Source organism: Penicillium waksmanii (genome assembly GCF_028829765.1).
Source record: "Penicillium waksmanii strain IBT 27052 chromosome Unknown utg000007l:1.0-4314555.0:1.0-4317578.0, whole genome shotgun sequence".
Classification (NCBI taxonomy): Eukaryota; Fungi; Ascomycota; class Eurotiomycetes; order Eurotiales; family Aspergillaceae; genus Penicillium; species Penicillium waksmanii.
In genome coordinates this window covers 199,730-221,321 of record NW_026643253.1, presented here as the reverse complement: position 1 = coordinate 221,321, position 21,592 = coordinate 199,730, and the positions used below count along the sequence as shown (strand labels likewise).

General features: G+C 49.0%; 9 protein-coding genes across 9 annotated transcripts; 4 read left to right on the top strand and 5 right to left on the bottom strand.

The window, feature by feature from the left end:
* Positions 1-237: 237 nt before the first annotated feature.
* N7481_006917 (putative amino acid permease family protein) lies at positions 238-1,955 on the top strand (the record flags this gene model as incomplete). Its single annotated transcript, XM_057266136.1, has 2 exons — positions 238-394; positions 424-1,955. The coding sequence occupies 2 exons, from the start codon at positions 238-240 to the stop codon at positions 1,953-1,955; spliced, it is 1,689 nt and encodes a 562-aa protein (XP_057120337.1).
* Positions 1,956-3,638: 1,683 nt separating this feature from the next.
* On the top strand, positions 3,639-5,578 carry N7481_006916 (S53 family peptidase; the record flags this gene model as incomplete). Its single annotated transcript, XM_057266135.1, has 4 exons — positions 3,639-3,747; positions 3,816-4,786; positions 4,846-4,941; positions 5,000-5,578. The coding sequence occupies 4 exons, from the start codon at positions 3,639-3,641 to the stop codon at positions 5,576-5,578; spliced, it is 1,755 nt and encodes a 584-aa protein (XP_057120336.1).
* A 1,672-nt stretch (positions 5,579-7,250) lies between these two features.
* N7481_006915 (uncharacterized protein) lies at positions 7,251-8,392 on the top strand (the record flags this gene model as incomplete). Its single annotated transcript, XM_057266134.1, has 4 exons — positions 7,251-7,385; positions 7,448-7,718; positions 7,784-8,089; positions 8,142-8,392. 4 exons carry the CDS (start codon positions 7,251-7,253, stop codon positions 8,390-8,392), a joined length of 963 nt encoding a protein of 320 aa, XP_057120335.1.
* Positions 8,393-8,690: 298 nt separating this feature from the next.
* On the bottom strand, positions 8,691-10,896 carry N7481_006914 (uncharacterized protein; the record flags this gene model as incomplete). The annotated part of the gene is made up of 5 exons (XM_057266133.1): positions 8,691-9,435; positions 9,488-10,286; positions 10,336-10,392; positions 10,446-10,741; positions 10,793-10,896. 5 exons carry the CDS (start codon positions 10,894-10,896, stop codon positions 8,691-8,693), a joined length of 2,001 nt encoding a protein of 666 aa, XP_057120334.1.
* Positions 10,897-11,470: 574 nt separating this feature from the next.
* Positions 11,471-11,935, bottom strand: N7481_006913 (uncharacterized protein; the record flags this gene model as incomplete). The annotated part of the gene is made up of 1 exon (XM_057266132.1): positions 11,471-11,935. The coding sequence occupies one exon, from the start codon at positions 11,933-11,935 to the stop codon at positions 11,471-11,473; it is 465 nt and encodes a 154-aa protein (XP_057120333.1).
* Positions 11,936-12,650: 715 nt separating this feature from the next.
* On the bottom strand, positions 12,651-14,686 carry N7481_006912 (uncharacterized protein; the record flags this gene model as incomplete). Its single annotated transcript, XM_057266131.1, has 7 exons — positions 12,651-12,971; positions 13,028-13,113; positions 13,167-13,456; positions 13,509-13,564; positions 13,614-14,009; positions 14,069-14,146; positions 14,216-14,686. The coding sequence occupies 7 exons, from the start codon at positions 14,684-14,686 to the stop codon at positions 12,651-12,653; spliced, it is 1,698 nt and encodes a 565-aa protein (XP_057120332.1).
* A 2,986-nt stretch (positions 14,687-17,672) lies between these two features.
* On the bottom strand, positions 17,673-18,269 carry N7481_006911 (putative isochorismatase family hydrolase; the record flags this gene model as incomplete). Its single annotated transcript, XM_057266130.1, has 1 exon — positions 17,673-18,269. One exon carries the CDS (start codon positions 18,267-18,269, stop codon positions 17,673-17,675), a length of 597 nt encoding a protein of 198 aa, XP_057120331.1.
* Positions 18,270-19,455: 1,186 nt separating this feature from the next.
* On the top strand, positions 19,456-20,361 carry N7481_006910 (uncharacterized protein; the record flags this gene model as incomplete). Its single annotated transcript, XM_057266129.1, has 2 exons — positions 19,456-19,497; positions 19,618-20,361. 2 exons carry the CDS (start codon positions 19,456-19,458, stop codon positions 20,359-20,361), a joined length of 786 nt encoding a protein of 261 aa, XP_057120330.1.
* Positions 20,362-20,790: 429 nt separating this feature from the next.
* N7481_006909 (uncharacterized protein) lies at positions 20,791-21,297 on the bottom strand (the record flags this gene model as incomplete). The annotated part of the gene is made up of 1 exon (XM_057266128.1): positions 20,791-21,297. One exon carries the CDS (start codon positions 21,295-21,297, stop codon positions 20,791-20,793), a length of 507 nt encoding a protein of 168 aa, XP_057120329.1.
* Between the last annotated feature and the right edge of the window lie 295 nt (positions 21,298-21,592).

Genomic DNA, 21,592 nt, shown 5'->3' with positions numbered 1-21,592 from the left:
CCCGTATCTTTCCTGGGGAAGAGAACGCGACACTGATACTGCATGGTCCGTGTGTGAGGGGGCGATTGTTCACCGCGGAATTCCGTCTTGTGAGAGACAGAGATACACTTATAACCCCAGGATACCAATCTCAGAAGGCTCCCTTCTCTTCTCCTGACCCAGCTTTGGCAGAAAATGGGCGTATCTCTTACTCGCCTCTACGCTGAATTGATCTTTATTGCCTCAGGTTGAAGTACGATGGACGTTGAAACAAATTCGCTTCCCCTTAAGCCACCCATCGAAGATGAGCAGGATGTGCAAGATGCGACCGACCTGGCTGCGATGGGCCATGCCCAAGCGCTAACACGCAAATTCAACATCTGGAGCATGCTTGCTCTGGCTTTCTGTGTTCTCGGTATGCACCATCTTCATAATCCCCTGCAGGTGGCAAGCAACGAGGGTCGCCACCTTGGGGTATCTTCTTCCAACACGCTGACCATATTCGATTCCTAGGAACATACTCGACCTTTGCTCAGGATTTGAGCAGCGGTCTCTCCAATGGTGCTTCCATCACCATTCTCTGGGGCCTGGTGTTGGTCACGGCCTGTAACCTCTGTGTCGCCCTCTCGCTAGGTGAATTAACCAGCAGTATGCCTACGGCCCTCGGACAGGCTTACTGGGTCTACCGTCTGTGGCCCACCCCGCTCGGTCGTTTTGTTTCATACATGTGCGCCTGGATCAACACGTTCGGATGGTGGACATTAACCGCCTCGCAAGTCGCCTTTATGACCGAGTTTCTGTTGGGCATGAAGACGATGTTCAATCCTGACTGGTCCGGTGCTAGTCAGGGGTGGCTCAACTTTGTCGTCTTTATTGGTGTAGTCTTTCTTTTGACTGCAATCAACGTGGTTAGTTGCCGCCGAGAGCAGATCTTGCCGTGGATCAATAACTTCGTCGGTGTCTGGTTTGCAGGGCTTTTTGTCGTTCTATCGATGGTGATGCTTATTTGCGTCGGCGTCAAAAGCGATCTGAAATTCCAGCCTCCATCTTTCGTGTTTGGTCAATGGATGAATGAGACCGGATGGAGTGATGGTGTCGTCTGGTTCACCGGTCTTGTGCAGGCCGCGTATGGTTTGACGGCCTTCGACTCCGTCATTCATATGGTGGAAGAGATTCCTGCGCCGCGAAAGAATGCTCCTCGTGTTATTTGGATGGCGGTATTGTTTGGCGCTATCACAGGATTTATCTTCATGGTAGTCTGCCTGTTCTGTATTCAGAACGTTGATAACGTCGCCGGAGCCGACCTCCCATTTATGGAGCTGATGCTTGAGACCGTTGGCCTGAAGGGCGGTGCTGTCTTGATTGCCCTTTTTATCTTCAACGGCTTAGGACAGGGAATCAGCGTTTTAACCACCGCCTCTCGGTTGTCATGGGGGTTTGCTCGTGATGGTGGCCTCCCTTGGAGCCGATACTTCAGTCATGTCGACCCTGTCTGGCAAGTCCCTGCTCGAGCTCTCTGGGGCCAGGGTGTCATTATCGCCATTGTTGGTATCTTGTATCTGTTCGCCAACACCGTGCTCGAGGCCATCCTGAGTGTCAGCACTATTGCCTTGACCGTCTCGTATGCCATGCCCATCCTTGCGCTGCTCATTACTGGTCGTGACAAGCTGCCTCCCGGGCCTTTCCGTCTTGGTCGCTGGGGCCCCTGGTTCAACTGGGTCAGTATTGTCTATTGCATCATCACGACCATCTTCTTCCTATTCCCGGGTGCTCCAAACCCAGCGCCTAGCGACATGAACTACGCCATAGCCGTATTTGGCGTCATGTTGGTCATCGCGGTCGCCTTTTGGTTTATTCGAGGCAGTCGAACATATCTGCAGACAGAAGATGCAATTGCCCAGATGGTTTATGCCCAGCACTTGGAGGACTCCGGATCCCCTGTGCCTACACAGGAAGCAGAAGTTGGCTTCAAGTAATGCCCAGCCCAGTTGTGTAGATCACTACTGCTTGGCACATGCAATATGTACATAATATTTTGGATGTGTCCTTTTCGCATCCCTGTTTGGATGTTTAAGACCAATCATAATCAATCAAGTTCTGATGAATATTTGATCCGAGTTGCATAGTTACTAGAGCACTAACTAGTATACTAATTACTACTACTAATACATCTTTCGGGAAGTTGACTTCAAGTTGGGAGTCATACTATCTTGGCACGAGTCAACTCAATCTTGGGCCGGTTCAAGATCGATATCCACATCTCCTTTTTAGAATAGCTCATGGGCAATTGTTCTGCCTGGATTGACTGCCTACTAGCAGTAGTACGTAGTGTCCATTCATGTCATAATGTTACTTCCGGTACCCAGGTGATCGTGTATTCCGTACTGATAGGCACTTGAGAGCGTAAGCCTACCGCCGGACTCCGTATCAACAGGACAAACTGGATTTCAATTAACGCCATGTCTTGCATAATCCGTCGGAGACCAGATAACTGCCTGCCTACGTGAGCACAATCTCGAGCAAGGCGTGATTCTAAATAATAGATTGAATAATGACCAATGCCTTCGCATAAGTTTCACAGTTGGACGGAACGCAGAATTAGTTCCCGTCTATTCGATACGCAAGTCGCCCTGGCTTCGAATTACATACTCCGCAGAAGCTCATGCTGGTCTAGCCACCTGATAAACCAGGATCCACGGGAGCACAGTCGGACTCCCCATCTCTCTCCCTGAACTCTACACGAATTACGATCCCAAAGGTGCCGCGTGCCCCTAAGGAACTACTAATTTTCTCATGTCTGCTCTACCTTCGAGAACTGGACGGAATAATTGCCGTGCAAATGTAACCCACTCGCGGTAACAATCATCAGGCCAGTTCAGTGTTTCTTGGCAGGGCTCGATGGTCACATTCTAGATCCCACCACCAGCCTGCGGTTGTTTTATACAATTGAAAAGAGCCATACTCCGTCCATGAAGACAGTTACACCACAGATTACTTCGTATTTTGTATGATTATTGTCCCTGACCCCAGCGGTTTCTCGAAAAACCAACCCCCAGCCCCGTCATTCACCTTTCCCTGCCCCTCACTTTATCGGCGTCTCAGAGAAGTGGGTCTCTCCCCTGCAGATCGGAGCGGAGTGGCGTCGGTCGCGTCGCGCTCAGGGTCGTATGTTGCCTGGGTAAAGGGTAGGATACCAGTCACATCACTGGCTATCTTCCTTCGTCATTTCGCGAGTGCGGCAGCACGCGTGAGGGTCAGTCGTGCGAACATGCGACCTCACGGCATCTTGCAGAACCGCACAGCTAATCCATTGGACATTGGCTGGTTCCTGGATTGCTGCCGACGGACCTCCGGCTTTCTGGGTCCACTGAGGAGTAGTGGGACCCTTCAAGCAAGGCCAAGAGACTGGTGAAGAGCCCGATAGTGTCGATTGTTAGCTTGTTAGCTTGTTAGAATGGGGTTGTGTCTTTTGCGCCACTCCTCCGCATTCTTTGCATCGGTCTTTCTCCCTTCCAATGCAACCATAATAAATAAAACCTTCACGTCCCCTCCTCCCCTTGTCTCGGCCATTCCAGACCCATTGCCCTATTTATACTTGGGCATCTGCATCGACGGGTTGGAATCGTGTTGCTTGTCAGTGCTATACGGTCCTTTTCGCTATGCTTGCCTCACTTTTGAACGGCGGCAGCTTGTCGCTGGCGGTCATCTCGCTGCTCGCATCCACAGCTGCGGCAGATGTTTTCGAGAGTCTACCTCGTATTCCTGACGGTATGTCCCCTTTGCTGGATAATAATTTTTGTAAACAAAGCCGAGGCTAATTATACTTTACTTTGTAGGATGGCGCTACAGTCGCACACCGTCTGGGAACCAACCCATCAAACTTAATTTCGGGTTGACCCAAGAAGGCCTCCACGAATTTGAGAATGCTCTCCTAGACATGTCAACACCCGGCCACCAAGATTACGGCAAACATTTCCAATCGCACGATGAGATGAAACGCATGCTACAACCTAGCGACGATTCCCTTCACAGTGTTCAGAATTGGCTCGAAGGCGCTGGTGTTAAGGATATTCATCGCGACGCCGACTGGTTGACTGTCCACACCACTGTTGAGAAGGCAAATGATCTATTAGATGCAAACTTCCAATATTACGTCAACCGTCACAAGCACGTTGAGCGTCTGCGCACTCTTGAATACTCTCTGCCAAAGGCTGTCGTTCCCCACGTGAATGTTGTCTCGCCTACGACTCGTTTTGGTCAGCTGAAGCCGAACCGTGCCACTATCCACAGCAAGGCAAAGGCTGCTGATGAGGCTTTCAAGCAGGCAGCTCTCTCTCCTTCCGCTAGCTGTGACACTGCCATTACCCCGGAGTGCCTGAAAAGCATCTACAACGTCGGTGATTATAAGCCCCAGAACGACAATGGAAACAAGGTCGCTTTCGCCAGCTATTTGGAACAATATGCCCGCTACGAGGATCTTGCTCTCTTTGAAAAGAACCTTGCTCCATATGCCAATGGCGACAATTTCACTGTGATCGAATTCCATGGCGGTGGCAATGACCAGAATTCTCAAACTGACAGCAGCGAGGCCAACTTGGACTTGCAGACCATTGTCGGTCTCAGCTCTCCGGTTCCCGTCACTGAATTCAGCACTGGTGGTCGTGGATCTCTTGTGCCCGACCTTGACCAGCCTGATATCAACAATAATAACAACGAGCCATACCTTGACTTCCTCCAGAACGTTGTCAAGATGAGCAATGATGAACTGCCACAGGTCATCTCCACCTCATATGGAGAGGACGAACAGGTAAATATTCCCACATAATTCAAAACTTCTTGACGTCGCCCATGCTAATTATCCACCAGAGTGTTCCTGAAAAGTACGCCCGCTCTGTTTGCAACCTGTACGCCCAGCTCGGCAGCCGCGGTGTCTCTATTATTTTCTCCTCTGGCGACTCCGGAGTGGGCTCGGCCTGCGAAACTAATGACGGGAAGAACGCCACGCACTTCCCCCCCTCAGTTCCCTGCCGCCTGTCCCTGGGTAACCTCCGTCGGCGCCACGACCCACACATCCCCCGAGAAGGCTGTTTACTTTTCTTCTGGAGGCTTTTCCGACCTGTGGGAGCGCCCCAAGTATCAGGAAGATGCTGTCGGTTCATACCTGCAAAATCTGGGTAACCAGTGGTCGGGGCTCTTCAACGCGAAGGGTCGTGCATTCCCCGATGTTTCTGCCCAGGGCCAGAATTATGCTATCTATGAGAAGGGTCGGCTTACCAGAGTTGACGGGACCTCTGCCTCAGCACCTGCATTTGCTGGTATCATTGCCCTTCTCAATGATGCCCGTATTCAGGCCGGCCAGTCCACTATGGGATTCCTTAACCCCTGGCTTTACTCGGACGCATCTTCCGTTCTGAACGACATCACCAATGGTGGAAGCACCGGCTGTGATGGTAACGGTCGCTTCAGTGGCCCGCAGAACGGTGGCCCTACTGTCCCTTACGCCAGCTGGAATGCGACTAAGGGATGGGACCCCGTCACTGGACTGGGAACCCCCAACTTCGCCAACATGGTGAAGAATGCCGTCAAGAGCTCTAACTGAACATTTGCATGATTTCTTTCGTTTTTCTGTTTTCTCATATTTTTTGAATCGGCTCTTTTGTCATGATCCATATATCCATCCGGTGAATATGCCGGGTTCACAATGCATGCTGGTGGTGCACATAAACTGTGTTTGCCATATTCAGATAGGTATATAACGACTTTGGACGTTCTATTCGTCTTCTGTATGTATTTTACCCACAGAAATCAATTTCCTCTGCTTAGGTATCGCAGACTGATATGTGCAGCCTCATTGAAATGATCTTACCCTCACCTTCGCTAAGCACATGTTGATTGTGACATGAATATGAGCACATCATTCTGAGTAGTAGAATAACAGTTCCAGTATTTATTTATGTGCTACCTAGGCCTATAACAACTTGAAGGTGCTCGGATACCTCAGGCGGCCAGATCACCTCGCCGCGCCTTCCTCTCTGTTTGCTAGTATAGCTCCGAGCTCTCTCCCTCTCCCTCTTCCTGGTCCCCCATCACCCCACCACCACAAACCTGGAACCATCTCGTCAGTATCCACATTCCGCTTTTCCATTTCTTCATTTCTCAGTTCTTCAATCATTCGGACTACCGAGTTTCCTGTCCCCGTGGACCCCTTGGCCCTTTGGAATATCAATTGACTTAATATCGGAGCTGTGGGCAGGCCGTTCATTCTTGCCACACCAGATCCAATTACTAGTACTCCGTACTCCAATCCACGTAGAATGTCCTACTCCTCACTCTGGATCGCAATTTTAGGCGTTGATATTCATTGGTACCCACGAGTCTAAAGAGGCAGCTCACACCAAAATAAACAAGCATTAGTCAATTCGTAATAGTAGTAGCTCTACTCAGTAAAGGCTCACCTTATGATCCCTAACGTATTATACCAAGCAAAATTCCAAATTCGATAATTGCCAATAATATTCGCAAGACCCATAGGGGCCGTGTCAACCCAAAAAGAGGCAATTCATTCCATGATAACGGCAGAAGTACCGAGGCTTTACCGTTTTCATGTCAGTGGATCAAAGAACATCCACGAACCTCTGATTTTCGTGTTTATCTCGTCACGAACGCGTGGTGAGTGCGCGGATCTATTACTACATCTAATGGACCCCACATTGTTATTGCATGGCTTCCAAAGTTTACAAGTGGGCGGCGCGAGGATTTATGAAGAACGGATTATGCAGCGCTAGAGAAACGCCCTGACAATGGGTTTGTCATAGTATGTATCTTTGATTTGTCCGGCCTTGCTTGTTCTGGGTTTTGTTTCCGCGCAGTCTCCTTGTTTTTTTGTTGCTTTGTGGGGCTTTTAGCTAACGAACCTTATTCCAGATGGACAAATTGAGGTGTCGTACTCGTACGGGCCTGAGAAATACTCTGTGCTCACAAGTCGCAACAGCTCTCCCAGAAACTTGCCAGTTTTATGGAGATATTATACTCCGTATCTAGCTCTTTTCGCCGGAACTAGTAATGACGTATGTCCAAGGTGAACCTTGTCGAGCTGGTGGTGGCTTGATAATATGGGGCTCAAAGTTGAGTGGTTCCACTTATTTCCTGACCAGGAGGTGATGTTGTAATGCACAACACAGCCCACTTGGGTGGGATTAAGCGATTAAGCGACTCACGTGTTATTGAATTGCCCCGCAGATCTTTGATTCAGAGATCAAGACCGATCATCCATGGATGTTTATCACCTCACATTAACCATGGGTTTAACAGTTGCGGTAGCTGGCGCGACGGGTCGCGTTGGAAGAACAATTGTTGAACAGATCCAGCATGAAAATAAATTCTCAGTCATTGCTTTGACTCGAAGCGTAAGTTTACTAGTCAAGACCCACATCCTCAACAGGACGCATTGATTGACAGTTCGACGAAGGAACATGTTGAATCGGCACTCAGCGGCGTGCCATATGTGCAAGTAGACTATGATGACATTCCGGCACTCGTGCAAAAGCTGGAAGAGTATGAAGTACAGACCGTTATTTGTACCATCGGAATGCTGGGAGATGACTGTTCTGAATCCCAACTCAACTTAATCAAGGCTGCAGACCAGGCAGACACCGTACAGAGATTCGTCACCAGCGAGTTTGGCTACTTGACGCGTGCTGAGTACTACTCTCCAATGAAACTAGGCTCTCCACTTGATCGTATCACTAATCGCACGATTCCAGGAGGAAAAATATAGATCCAGGGGTTGACTGGTTTATAACAGCTGCGAATCTTCTTAAGAATAGCAGTTTGAAATATACCCGACCTGTTTGTGGCGCTTTTATGGATTTTATGGGAGCTCCGCATGCACGGTCAAATATTACACCCAACACTATCGCCATTGACGTGTATAATCGTGAAGCATGCATTCCTAACGATGGAACGGCTGGGATAACTCTGATCTATAGCTACGATGCTGCGACTTTGATTGCAAAATTACTCGAGCTCGACGAGTGGTCAGAGTTCAGCTTTTGCAATGGCGAGGATACTACTCTTGGTCAAGCTCTGAAGGAAGCAGAAGAAGTTTGCGGTAAGTGTGTTCCTTTGTAATGAGTTGTGTGCGTTTCTAACTTCCACCAAAGGCGAGAAATTCAATGTTACTTGGTTGAAACCCGAGGATGTTGCCAATGGCGATGTTCCGACCATGAAGATTGTCGAAGGAAGCGGCATCCAACCTGAAGAACAACATGCCTATGCTGTTTTTGGTTATCAGCTATATCTCGCGGAAGGGTTTAATTTACCTGTTGAAGGCCGACTGGGAGACAAATTTCCCGGTTTCAAGCCAAGGACAGTCCGAGAGTTCTTGGAAACGGTTTGGAGGCCGCATGTTTGATGGGCCATAAATGCTTGACCAGGATCAAGGAGGTATTTTGATTTGCATCGTTTTTCTTCGCTAACGCGTTATGTATTTTTCGCTTTTGGAAAGGCATTGTCATCCGCTTGCTTTGTATTGATTAAAGGAAAGAGCCAGTACTACCATATTTTTAAACAGCATCGAAGACGCTAGGGTCTTCAAAATAAGTAATTTGACTTGGCAATTCTCCATACTAGAGCTTCATTTGGTACGAGTAAGAATTCAGGAACATGGAAACCCACAAATCAAGCAACTCGTATCCCAGGGGCGAATTAAGCTAGTCAAAAACCTTCAACCCCACGAAGTCTGCCCCATAGCTTTGAAAAGAATCATCGCCTGCTTCGTTCCCCACAACCACAACGTTGTCGCCACTCTTCCATCCGCCAACCAAAAGGCCCAAGGTCGACGTGTCCCACCATCCCTTTCCGGGGCCAAAAAGCTCACTGTGTTTTCCTGATAGCGGGACTTCCAGTCGCACAGGCTTGTCGTCATTCACGGAAATTGTAATGTTGCGCGAGTTGGAACCAAGCCCCCAAGATGTCGAAAGTGCAATGTCGTTATTTGTGAAGTCGACCTCGATGTACTTTGAGATTGTTTCGTTCTTAGAACCTGCCGGTAGTGTGACTTGAACGTCTGCGGATCCTTTGTTCGAGCTGTTGATGTATGACAGCTTGGAGCTGGTGGGCTTGCAAAATCCTGAGTCACAAGCTTCGATCTTGGCAGAACCGGAAATCGAGAACTCCGTACAAGGATAATACTTTCCCGCTGGGGCTTGGATTTCGATTGACTTAATTGTACTAGATGATTCGATGACGAGTTTGTTGTCCCTTCCAGCAGAAAGTGTGAGTTTCGAGGAAACGGATTTTTGAGATGCCGGCACTGAAATAGTTTGCGTAATTTGATCCAAGGAACTTGTAATTTTGAGGCTTGATTTCTTCGAAGTGGCGCTAGCAAACTGGACGACAATGGCATGATTACTGCTCGTGGTGTTTGCATAGATCGACCCAAAGGTATAAGTGTTTCTGTCGACTGTCAGCGCAGTGCACCCATATCAGCTTCCCCCAACAAACTCACTCATTTAAACTTGCAAAATCATGGCTGTTGTAAGAGCCGGCAGCGACCGTATCGTCAAGCTCCAGCAGCATTACCCCATGGGGCTGAACAGTAGAAGTATATGACGTTTTCACGTTTTGCACCGACTTACCCGCCCATATATCCTTGACGCGACCAGAAAATTGAACACCAATATCGGGTAGATTCAGTGTCAGCTCTCGAGACTCACCTGCCCAGTTGATCAATGCGGCCACAGTCCGCCCATTAGATAGAGGGCTGCTCCAGACCTCATATCCCTCCTCGGACCAACGTCGCTTCAATTCGGCACTCTTTCCGAGAGTGTCCTGGTTGAATCCAATCACATCCTTGTTGGATAGTATGGCAAGGGAGTCTTTGTGAATTGAGGTCAAGTCGTCTTTCAAGGCCCCACCAATGACGAGCGGACTTTTCAAGATAGCCCACAGCGAGAAATGAGTTTGCTCCTCAGGGATCGTGAGAATATTATTTCCAACCTCCAGCATATCGAGATCTGGCCATTGACCCGGACCCGCGAAGGAGGTTTGAGGCACCGCTTGATTGAGCGTACGCCAAATAGCGCGCCAGGCAGGAATGATGTCGTTGCCGATGCGCCATGTATGACCAAGAGCAGGCGCCCACAGTGCTGGGAAATCAATCCCCCATTCGCAGATTTGGAACAGAACCGCCCGGTTTTGTGCTGCCAGTGCCTTGGTCATGTTGGCAAAGCGAGGCTGCGGGGATGTACTGGGTTCATAGTTGGTGTTGGGGTAGCCGGTTGCCTCATCAGAGAAACAGTTGTCGTCTGAAGAGAGTGAGCTAATGGTACATAAAATTCTGGATGAAATACTTACACTTCAAAGCATCAATTTTCCATGATGTAAATAGTGCCGCATCTTGAGCCTCATGGACTAGGAAGTTTTAGCTCATGTTGCAGCAGAAAAAGATTCACAGCCACACGTACACAAACTCCCGGCCTGTTCAATGTCCGTCTGACAAGAACGAATCCCAGCATCTTCATAGACTCCGAAAAGAAGTCCTAGGTCATGAATGTATTGCCCGATCGCGGGAAATCCACTTGGGAAATTCGTTTCATTCCAGGCCAAGGAACCATTTACACGGTCGGGAATTGTCCAGCCACAGTCTATAGTCACGTAGCGATACCCAAGTTTGTCGAGGCCAAGATCAACTAGGGCCTTCGCGTTAGATTTGACGATAGTCTCGTTGGGCGAGCATGCATAATGGTTGTACGTATTCCACCTGCTTTGTGTTAGGCGTGAACATCAGTGCATACTAAATGGTTGGGCGTACCCCATCGGTGGTGTTTTGGCCAAGCCATTGTCGATCCGTGGCTTCAAGGCAGCACTGTTTGCTAGGCCGATTAGAAAGATCTGAAAGCTCCAAACGAGATGCATCTTGCTAGATTCTCATAACACTACTCCATATTCACACAATTATCCACAACCCTTCAGTTATGTAGGTGACCTCGGTTAAATTTCTCCGGAGAATACCCCGATCACAGTTTAGTGATCTGCGGGGTACAAAACCCCAAAGGCGCCGCCAAATAACTAGGATGTCTAGAGGAACCCGGAAATTTACCTAAAGGAGCCAGGGGAGCTTGCATGTCACTGTAACGCGGGCGCGACGATCACCAGCGACGATCGGGAAATCCCATTGACTGTCATTCGCACGTCGAGCTCCGGTGGACCCGGCCCTATCAAGGAATGTAAAAATCGTAACAAAGGGAATGCTGAAAATTAAGAATTAAAATTTCGTCAAGGCTATCGCTAGTGGTACAGAGAAACAAAGCTCCTCGCGAAGGAGTAAGAGTAGATCAAGCACATATCCATATCCGTGCTTCGTGTTTGATTGTTTTCCCCCCCCCCAGTTCATCAATTACCGTTTTCCGTCTCTGCGGTCCTCCGGTTGTCATAATCACAGTATCCATATCGCAGTGGCTCTGTTTGTTCGAATACGAAGGGTGATCGCTTAGGCGATAACACCGGCGACGGCGGAGCAGAAGAGCATGGCGACGAGGCCAAGACCTGTCTTGGAGATAGGCTGGCTGATGATCGCAGCGCCGGTGGAGGTCGAGCTACCCTTTCCAGTGGTGGTAGAGGTGCCTGTAGCGTCGCTACCAGTTTCCCTGGTGGTAGTGGCCGATGCAGTAGCAGTGGAATTCTCCTTTCCAGCGCCACAAAAGATACCGCCATAGTTCTTGCTCTTGTCGGTCAAGCAGTCAGACAGCTCCTTCTTTGTCTGGCCCTGCGCAAGGCAGTAGATGTTGCAGTCGTCATTGTACTTGACAGGGCTGTTACCCTTGCAGCAGGAGTCGAACACATCGGTCATGTTTCCGGTGATGGGACCGGCACAGGCGACATCGTTGGAGGGGATTTTCCAGGAGGGAATGCAAGTGGAGGAAGTGGAGGCGGCGGTGGTAGTGGTAGTGGTCATCTTGCCGGTAGGTGGGTAAATGTGGTAAATGTGGAGGTAAAGGTGTGAGGCGAATTGAGATAGATGCTGAAGAGAGAAGTTGAAGTTGACTGGAAGCTGAATGAAAAGGAGAGCGCACAAAAGAAAAAAAATGAAAGGCTGCAATATAAAGCAAATCAAGGCCAAGGAACGGGGGTGAGACACGACAAGGAATGTGTCAGACGCAACCCAACCAGGCGCCGTCTTGTGGGGAATAACTCCACTTTTTTGCTATATTTAAGGCACACTAGGGCTGAAAGGGTCCATGTGAGATCGAATGATGTTTTTAATTTGTTGAAATCAAGATTATTATGCTTTATGAACTGATGACTCCCCAGTTGATACCCAATTCAGGACACAGAAGCATGGAATATTTTAATAGCGTAAAATCACGGAGTAGCGAGTGATCCGTCATAATTCGATGTGATCAGTTCCCTGCACTTGGAATATAGTTATAAGCCACATGGGAAGCCCCAGCGGAGAACTAATAAGGAGAGCAGAATTCGCCGATCGGTGCATCGCGACAGCGCGACTACCGACCGCTTATCATCGGGAATTGATGTATTCGATGTATAAGGCCACTCGGTGTAGGCAGTAGTGTGTATTAGCATACATAAGGCATGGGTATCTCATCGACTCCTTGCCGATTCAAGGATTTCAACCTGCAAGCGCGTTCCACAATGACCGCAACGTTTGTTTAATCCTTTGTCTCGACAAACTCCTCACTGCCAGCAGTTGTCTCGACATGCTTCTCGCTTTCCGGACTTTCCATTCCAACCAGAGCCAGCAGACCGACTTCACTCTCGATGCGATGCTTGCGTTCTGCGTCAGCGGCGGCCATTCCTGTCGAACCAAAGAGATCGTCCATCTCCTCCAATGTGCGACCCTTTGTCTCGGGAACAAAGAAGTAGACGTAGAAAACACCAACAGTGGTTACACAGCCGAAGAAAATGAAAGTTCCTAGAGTAGAAACTTCGATAAAGGGAGAAGTAGCGGTCGCGACAGCGAAGTTGTTCAACTATGGCGATGTTAGATGATCCGGCGTTTCCGAATTAGCGAAACTGGGATACTCACCCAATTGCTGCTGCCTCCCAGACTAACACCCTTGGCCCGCATGCTTAGGGGGAATACCTCTGAAGTGACGATCCATGCGACAGGTCCTGAGAAGGTTAGCTTGATTATGGTAAAACAGGATTTAGTGGGCGACACAAACCCCAAGAGTAGGCAAAATTGATGACGAAGATCCAAATGAAAACAATCGCCGTCCATCCAGCCGCCCTGTTTTCGCCAAATTCACCCTGGTATGCGCCAATGATTCCTGCAACGATAAAATGGCAGACGGCCATTCCGATCGCACCGGTGATCAAGATCTTCTTACGACCGATTTGATCGACCCACAGCACAGCAGGGATGGTGAAGATGAACTCGACGATACCGACAACGCCGGTAGCCAGCAAGGAGGTTGTGTTGCCGGGTAGTTCCATGTTGTCGAAGATGAAAGGCCTAGACGTAAGGTTAGTGAAAATGAATCCAAGGGGGTGTAGAAGGAACTTGCGCGTAGTAATTGATGGCGTTGATTCCATTCCACTGTTGGAACACCATGATCAGGCACTAAATAGTCAGCTTTATATTCCAATAAACTTGAGAAAGTTCATCATACCGCAACAGTTGTACGTTTGAAAAGCGAAGGGTTTGTGATGAGCGACGCATAGTCGGCCAATCCCATCCTAAAGCGACTGGAGAACGAGCCGTCCAGCCACTGAGGATATTTCTCGGCCGCAACCTCCTTCTCAAACATATGAAGACTCTTGATTTCGAGAAATTCGATGCGCACGAGTATGTCGTCTGTTGAGACGCCACGCAGTCGGGCAAGGGTCTGTAGACATTCCTCCTCGCGCCCAGTGTTCATCAGATGGCGTGGTGACTGTGGCATGAACATCATCATACCAGCCGCCAAAGTAATCGCAGGTAAGAGCTGGATGCAAACTGGGACGAGCCAAGCTGCATTGGATTGGGTGTCGCCAGTGCCACCGATGTAGTTGGTGCCATATCCGATCTAAGTGCGTGGATGATGAGTATTACTCCTCAGGCGAGGAACAGATGGCGAAAACTTACCCAGAAGCTAACCATGATACCAAAGGTAATGGCAAGCTGTTGGACCGCAACAAGGGATCCACGAATCTCTGGTGGGGCCTGGGAACACTTTAAGTAAGCATTGCAAACATTTTATTTGGTATTGCTTCGCTTGCAATGGCGACTTACCAGCTCTGCATTGTACAACGGCACAACCATACTCAAACTACCAACACCCAGACCTGTTACAAAGCGACCAGCAAACACAAAGTCCTTGTTCTCCGTGCAGGCTTGCACGATCACACCAACACAAAATACCAAGACCGCGATCAATACAGTTAGCCGGCGACCAACCGCGTCAGCAAGATATCCATTGAACAAGGTTCCAACCCAGGCACCAAGCTCCAGAATTGATGTCAAGATACCCTGTTCAATACCAGTGCCCTTGGCATATGAATCTGTGGCCTTGACGAATGAGTTCATTGTCAGAACTTGGGCGAACATGCCCTGGTTGTATCCGTACACCAGTCCACCAAGCGACGCGAATAGTCCGATCGCCGATGTCTTCTTATTACTGAGGAGTCCCATAATTCCTCCTTTGCCAGCGAGCTCAGCTCGCTTGGCCGAAACGGCCGACTCTCCAGCGATGAGAGGTGCCATGGTCAATGGATCGTGAACAAAGATACAGGTAAAAGGAGTGAGAAACGGTCGAGGTAAATGTCAAAACCTCTTTACTCACCAGTTCGAGGATCAGCACTGCATTTATTCAATCTGTCGGTTCTTCTCTGGGTAATTCCCCCGGGAATTTATCCCCATGGGGGCCAGAATCTCTCTTTCAGACCAAGCTTCCTCTTGTGGCCCCACCGCGAGCCGACACGCCGCGTGTTCCGGGGAGGAGATATGGAAGTGCCCGGGTCGGTTGCGGAGTGTGCAAGACGTGGGTGGGGACACTGTCAGTGGCTGCAGCTGGGCGCCGGCGTTGGCGTTGCTTGTGGATCGGCCGTGCAGTAGTAGAATTTATCCGGACAGCCCAACTGTGAACCTTGGATAAATACAGGATGCTACGATAGATGTTCTGTGCTTTGCAAGACATCGAGGCTAGAATGACTCGTGGATTAGCAAGGTAGTAAATCCCCTTGTGATTTCACAAGTGACATCATCTCCAACACCATCCCCAGCGTCGATAAAGTCATGAAGTTCACAAACCCTCCCTTTCGGCATCTGAAATGCCGCAAATGGCATCGTCGGCCACGCCCGCTCGGCATGGGGGACTCCCTATTGCTTTCATTGGCGTGCTCTCCACGGGTCCCACTTGATGGAGACTCCTCCCTGGGGAACCCCGCGTGGAGAGAACCTAGAAATACCAACTTCAATCGGAGAGAAGAGTCCAATAAAACAGCCATTGGTCTACATTCCAGCATATCGAGATAAATTATGACAACAAAGTACTTCCAATAGCTTTACGGGAAGCATTATACGACGCCTCCCGATCCCGCACGGTTATGATTTGTTTCAATTTCAATTCCCCGCCTGGCAATCCCCACACGCTACACCTATTTCGCCCGGCTGAATCCTGTTCATTTAGCCTGTTTCTCCCCTTCCAGCCTCCGCAAGCCTCTCCCGCCGCCACGCGAATCGGCTTCGGACAGAGAAAGGAACCGGGAGATGCCACCGGCAATTTGGGATACGGCTGACATGACACGGCAATCGGCCTGGGGCAGAGTAGCAAGTTGATGGCTAAAGTGGGATAGAGGCTATTCTCATCATTACTTGGGGTCAATCGCAAGACTGGACCTTGCTCGGTTGCTCATCGGCGTTTGATCGGGTGCTTGCAGCATGGCATGCTTTCTGCCGGACCGTATGACTCGCGGGACCACCTGCATATTTCGTGCCGAGTCTCGCCTGGTTCAACTTGTGTATTAGAATCAAATGCACTACTCCGTAGTTAGCTGGAATCCGAATGTCCGATGTCGTTCTCGGCCCGCCCGATCTGGTAATCCCGCCGACTCGGATGAAGCAGCTGATTTACACAGGGTGCTAGAAAATATCAAGATGAATGCATGTAAGGTGGACAACATATGGAATTAACATCGGACCATACATTGAGAACTCCCCTACTACCTTTCCTACAGGAATATTGCGGCTCCATCCTTCGTCACTCATGACGCGCCACTACCGAGGTCCGTGAATCTCAAAGCCAGCTAGCTACCTCAGTGTTAAGGTGAATGGATCAATTAGGAGAAAAGCGATAGCTATATTTCAAGTTGAATCCATGACCATCGCAGTCGTTGCCGAGTCGGATATTAGCGTGGCACATTCCATTTATTTCGATGAAGGATTATCGCCAACAAAGCCCCCAAATACAGACAATGGCTTCCATTATGTTTCAGTTCTTTATCCAGGCGTAAGGGTCCATGTTATGAAAGAATTCATTCTCTTAAAAGTCTTTGTCATGTACTCAGAATTTAGTCGAATACATCGAGTTTCTTCATCCATATAAACAGCATGCTGGACTATCCTAGTAGGATCTTTATCGACATTCTCACACCTGGATACTCTCACACTCTCACACTCCCCAGGCAGCTTACGGTGAGACTTCTTCGATATAGTTCTTTACTGAGCCAGTATAGCCACCATCAATCTGCAATTATCGGACTTCACTGTATAGTTTACCTACGTAGACAATGGAAGACGATATGGGCATCGAACTGAACGTGACTCTTTCCGAATCGGCAAGTTCGGATTCTGGCCACGGTGGGCTCCACAATTTACTTTAGGAGATCATCGCTGGCATGCCTGGTTTTATAACGGGGTATTTATCTGCTCACCCCCGTCGCCGTCGCCGTCGCCGACATTCAAGCTCTGGAGAGAGCCAGAATGCTCAGGAGCATAGCCATGAGCATAGCTATGAGCACATGGAAATAAATAATAGGATACATGCGATCAGAATAGAAATGACACCTTATACCTCGCCTGCGGGAGTTCTTGACTTCCGCGTTCATCCGAGTGGAATAGGAATGACTCCTTACATCTCGCCTGAAGTACTTGGCTTCCACGTTCATTTCGACTCCGAGTCTTTTCGTCGGCCCCAGCGCCCATTTCACTGATTTGGGCTCTATCAGCAAAAAGGATTGACGAAGAAATGTTGGTAGATATGCAGCAATCTTCTAGTTCTTGCTGTTCGATTTGTCTTGACGATTTCCAGCTAGGTAAAGAGGTAAGTGCCCTCTCCTGCAATCACCTCTTCCATAGCGTCTGCATCAGGCGTTGGTTACTTGAGACGAACAGTTGTCCTGTTTGCAGAGAAGGTAGAGCCGTGAGAGGTATTATTCAAGTGTAACATTATTCGAAATTCATCTTGGCATTATTAGCGCATATATACTGCCCAGGCGGCATTAGTAACATTTGGTATATTATTTGGCATGGATCTTCGAGATATTTATCTGAAAGAAGTCTTATTTTGTCTCCGTCTACTTAGAATCTTTAAATCTGTAGTCCATGCATCAGGAGGATCGAAAACAATTACAACCTTGACAAAATTCAGTTCTGGTTGATAACAACATTCACCTGATTTCCCCGACATCCTCCATTTCGTAAAAGCCAAGAGCTAAATTAATGCAAAAGAATATCTCCCAACCCACCGAGCCTAAGCCCGAATCTCCACCGCCGACAAAACAGTCGCAAAAGCATCAGCCAACTCAAACAACGCAGTATCCACAAGATCCTTCGCCTTAACGCCGGGAATATTGCGATCACCAACCGCATCCCTAGCAACAATAACATCATACCCCTTCTCAGCCCCAGCCCTCGCCGTCGTCGAAACACAAACATGCGCCATATACCCAACAAGAACGATCTTCTTCCCGACCTCGCCCAACCCCTTTAGATACTCATCAAGATCGGTCTGAGCGAACGAATTGGGGAAATTCTTCGCTACGACCTTCTCGCCTGACTGAGGGGTGAGTTCGCTGAACTCTTCTGCTAGAGGTGTTCCCGGTGTGAAGACTGGTGCACCGGCTGGTACTTCGTGGACGACATGAACGATGTTTTTGCCGTTGCCCGTGCTTCGGTAGAGGGATAGGAGGTCGGAGATTACTTTGCGGGTTTCGTTCACAAGTTCGACTTGGAGGTGGCCGGTCGCATATTCGTTTTGAGCATCGATTATGATTAGGGTTGAGTCTTTGGTAGAGGCTGTGGAAGGGGGGAGACCGATTAGGTCGCGGAAAGATTGGACGTTTGTCATGATGAGTTGAGTGGAATTGTTCCTGGTTTTCTTCTTTTAAAACTGATAATTTTAATTCAAGTTGAATGCGGAGTTATAAATTCTGGATCTAACGAGATTTAAATAGGAATCGGTCACTCATCTCCTGGTGACCTCAACTGTGGAGTATACCGTACATTGCAGCCGCGCTAACCGTAATTGGGAGCATATTCCGCCAAGAAATGGATTATTCATCGAGCTGCATTGTTTGAAATGACGCCACAGGCATCAGGGATTCGGATTGAACGTCTCTCTCAGACCAGACACAACGCAGAATGGCGTGGAGGCCACGAGTATGCACGTAGTGAGCGTGTATGACGCACTTTATCCACAGGACAAATGAAGCACAAGAAACGGACCGTCTGCAACACCTGCCGGCGTCGAAAATTGGGAGTATGAAGCGGAATCCGCAACTTCGATGTATCCACCATAAACTGACTCTTCCTTACCGTTTCAATAGTGTGATGGAAAGCTGCCGGGGTGTAGCCAATGCTCGCTATCCGGCTATATCTGTGATGGGTACTCGACAGGCTGGACATTCATTCAGCAGGGCTCTTTCGACCAAAGTCGAAATAGTGGAAAGAATCATGAACAATTCGAAGCCCCGGCACAAATAAGACGCCGCGACAATTCTCCACGTTTAATCAAAGTGGTGCCAGAGTCCCCGGTAGCTCATTCCACTCCGAGTCTGCAACCGGAGATATCAACCCCGCCAACACTTCACCACCTCTTAACTGTCATCGTGGAAAGCTATCTCCCCGAGAGTGAAAGAAATTCATCCGCCGTCGCCGTCGCCACCGGCCACAGATACCAACATCCACGAATCTGCGGTACCTGGGTTGAAGTATTATACGAACTACCTTGTCTCGCACACACCAACTCCCTTCTCTCAAAAGCAGTAACCGCCCTCGCTGCGGCAGTCCTGACATCGGTGTGTTTCTCCCGTCAAAGTATTTCAGAGCCATATCTTCTCGCCATCCGGTCTCTTCGAAAAACGCTTGAGGATGGGGTTTGGAGGACACAAGAGCTCATTCCTGCTGTTATGTGCCTTATCTTGGTCGAGGTGTGTTCCGCCCAACCTATTCTGAATTTCATTAGTTGTTGAGGCTCTGTTAACGATGAAAGGTCATGATCCCAAACGCAAGTGTCGCCCTTGACGCCCATTTAAATGCCGTGGGGGCCTTTTTCCGTTTCGCTGGGCCAGAAGCATGTAAGACGGGGCTTCTGCATAGACTGTTTGTTGGATTCCGACCATTAATGGTATTCACCCATCCCCAATTAAAGCGATGAATCGAAGCTCTTGCTGACCGAGTCAATTCAATTTTTCTAGATTATACATGCCATTCAAAACCGCCAACCAACTTTCCTCAGCCTCGCAGCTTGGATCGAGATTCCATTTTCCGATATCGCCCCGTCTGTCATGCAGGCCTTTCTCAACGAGTTTGTTCATCTGTCATCTTTACTCTGTCAAATGGATGGTCTTTGTCTTGCGGTGGATTCTCAACCAACCAGTCAGTCCGGGATTGAGCAACAAGTACTACTATCCCTCTTCACAGATCTTTCTGCGCGTCTGGATCATTGGGAGTATACTTTGACTACCTCGTCTTTCTCCTATGAGCGGTGTCACTATTTCTCTCCCGAAGCCGACGATGACTACGACGATGAGAGTGGCCATCGACCCATCTCTTACCCCAACGTGACAATGGCAAATATCTTCACGCACCTATGGGCCTTTCAAATCATCACTCTCCAGGAGATGACTATTCTCACCTCTGCCCTCTCTGAAACGATATCGTCATCGCCGTCTCCATCATCCACATCGTCCCCGGAGGACCGTGCAATAGTCCTCGCCAGAAATATTTCTCTGAGTATGGACTATCTCATGAAAGAGGATATGGGTCTTTTTGGCCCGGCTTCATCATATTTTCCTCTCCGGGTGGCTTGGGAAGTTCTCAAAGAGGGCGGTGATCATTTTTATGGTACTCATGTGAAACGGAGTGTCAATCGACTCGTTACAAGAGGGCTTTTGTCTGCGCCGACTCTTGTCTTTGGTCCTGAACTTGAATTGCATTAAAGAGTCTTTAGGATGATTTTATCAGACAGATATTGATATTGATATTGATAGATCCTCCCTGTACCTAGTTCTATTCCACATAAAGCATCAAATCAAATAGCCACCCATGACATTCCATTTCATTTCATCCATCTCATTCTTCCCATTCCTATGTCATTCATTCCGAATTCCCATCCTCATCCCCATCCCCCACCTCCCCCACCTCCCTCTTCAAAACCTCCCTAGCAATCCTCTCTTCAGGAATCACCAACCTCCCATAAAACCAACTCGGCAAAACCCGCAAGCAATTCGCATGATCGACCGCGAATTCGGGATCAGCCCACCCACTCAGTCGACAGTGCGTGATGGCAAGACGGAGAAGGGATCGGCCGACACCGTTTCCGCGGTATGCTTGTTTAACCGTCCATGCGCGGATGAGGGTTTTTTTTCTTAGTTGTTGGCGTTGATGATGGTGCAGGGTAGACACGCAATATAAGCGTTCCGACGATGGAGTCTTTCCATCGACTCATGAAGATTATGTCCATTTCCTTCCTGTCTGCGTCTCTGTCTTCCCCCCTGGTGCCCTTCGTCTCCGTTCTCATCTCCCCCATATAACCACCTCCACCCAATATCACCCGCCGCATCAAGATACCCCGCCGTAATCAACTCGACGCTCTTCAGCGCGGCGGCGATGGTAGCGAGGCCTGTGAACGCGGTCGAGACGCGGTCTAGTTGGTAGTATTCTGTGGCGAGGGCGAGTAGGATTATGAGACCCAGCACGGTGGTGAGGAAGGGGGTGCTGTGGAGTAGGGCGCGGCTGGTTGTTTGGCGTTGTTCGGCGATGGAGGTTGATATTAGGGTTAGGGCGGTTGTTAGGTCTTTTTCGGAGGTTGTGGTGGATGTTGTTAGGGTGGGTGGATTCGGTGGTGGTTCTTCTTTGTCTTTGGGGTTGGACATTGAGATTAAGTCGGGGGTGCTTGTGGTGCTTGTGGCGGGTGTAGATGTGGGTGAAGGTGAAGGTGAAGAAGGAGGAGAAGGGGAGGAACTCCATCGTGAGTCCAGTTGGGTCAAGTCCATGGTGAATGGAAGTAGTGAATGAGTAGTCATTCAAGTGAAGTATTCCAGAGTTGTTAATATTATTAGAATATGATTAATAATATCTACATCCACATCTACATCTACATCTACATTTGTATAGGATCGGATGTAAGTGTCAGGATCGAGTCATCCCTGGTCCATGGATGATGCAGAG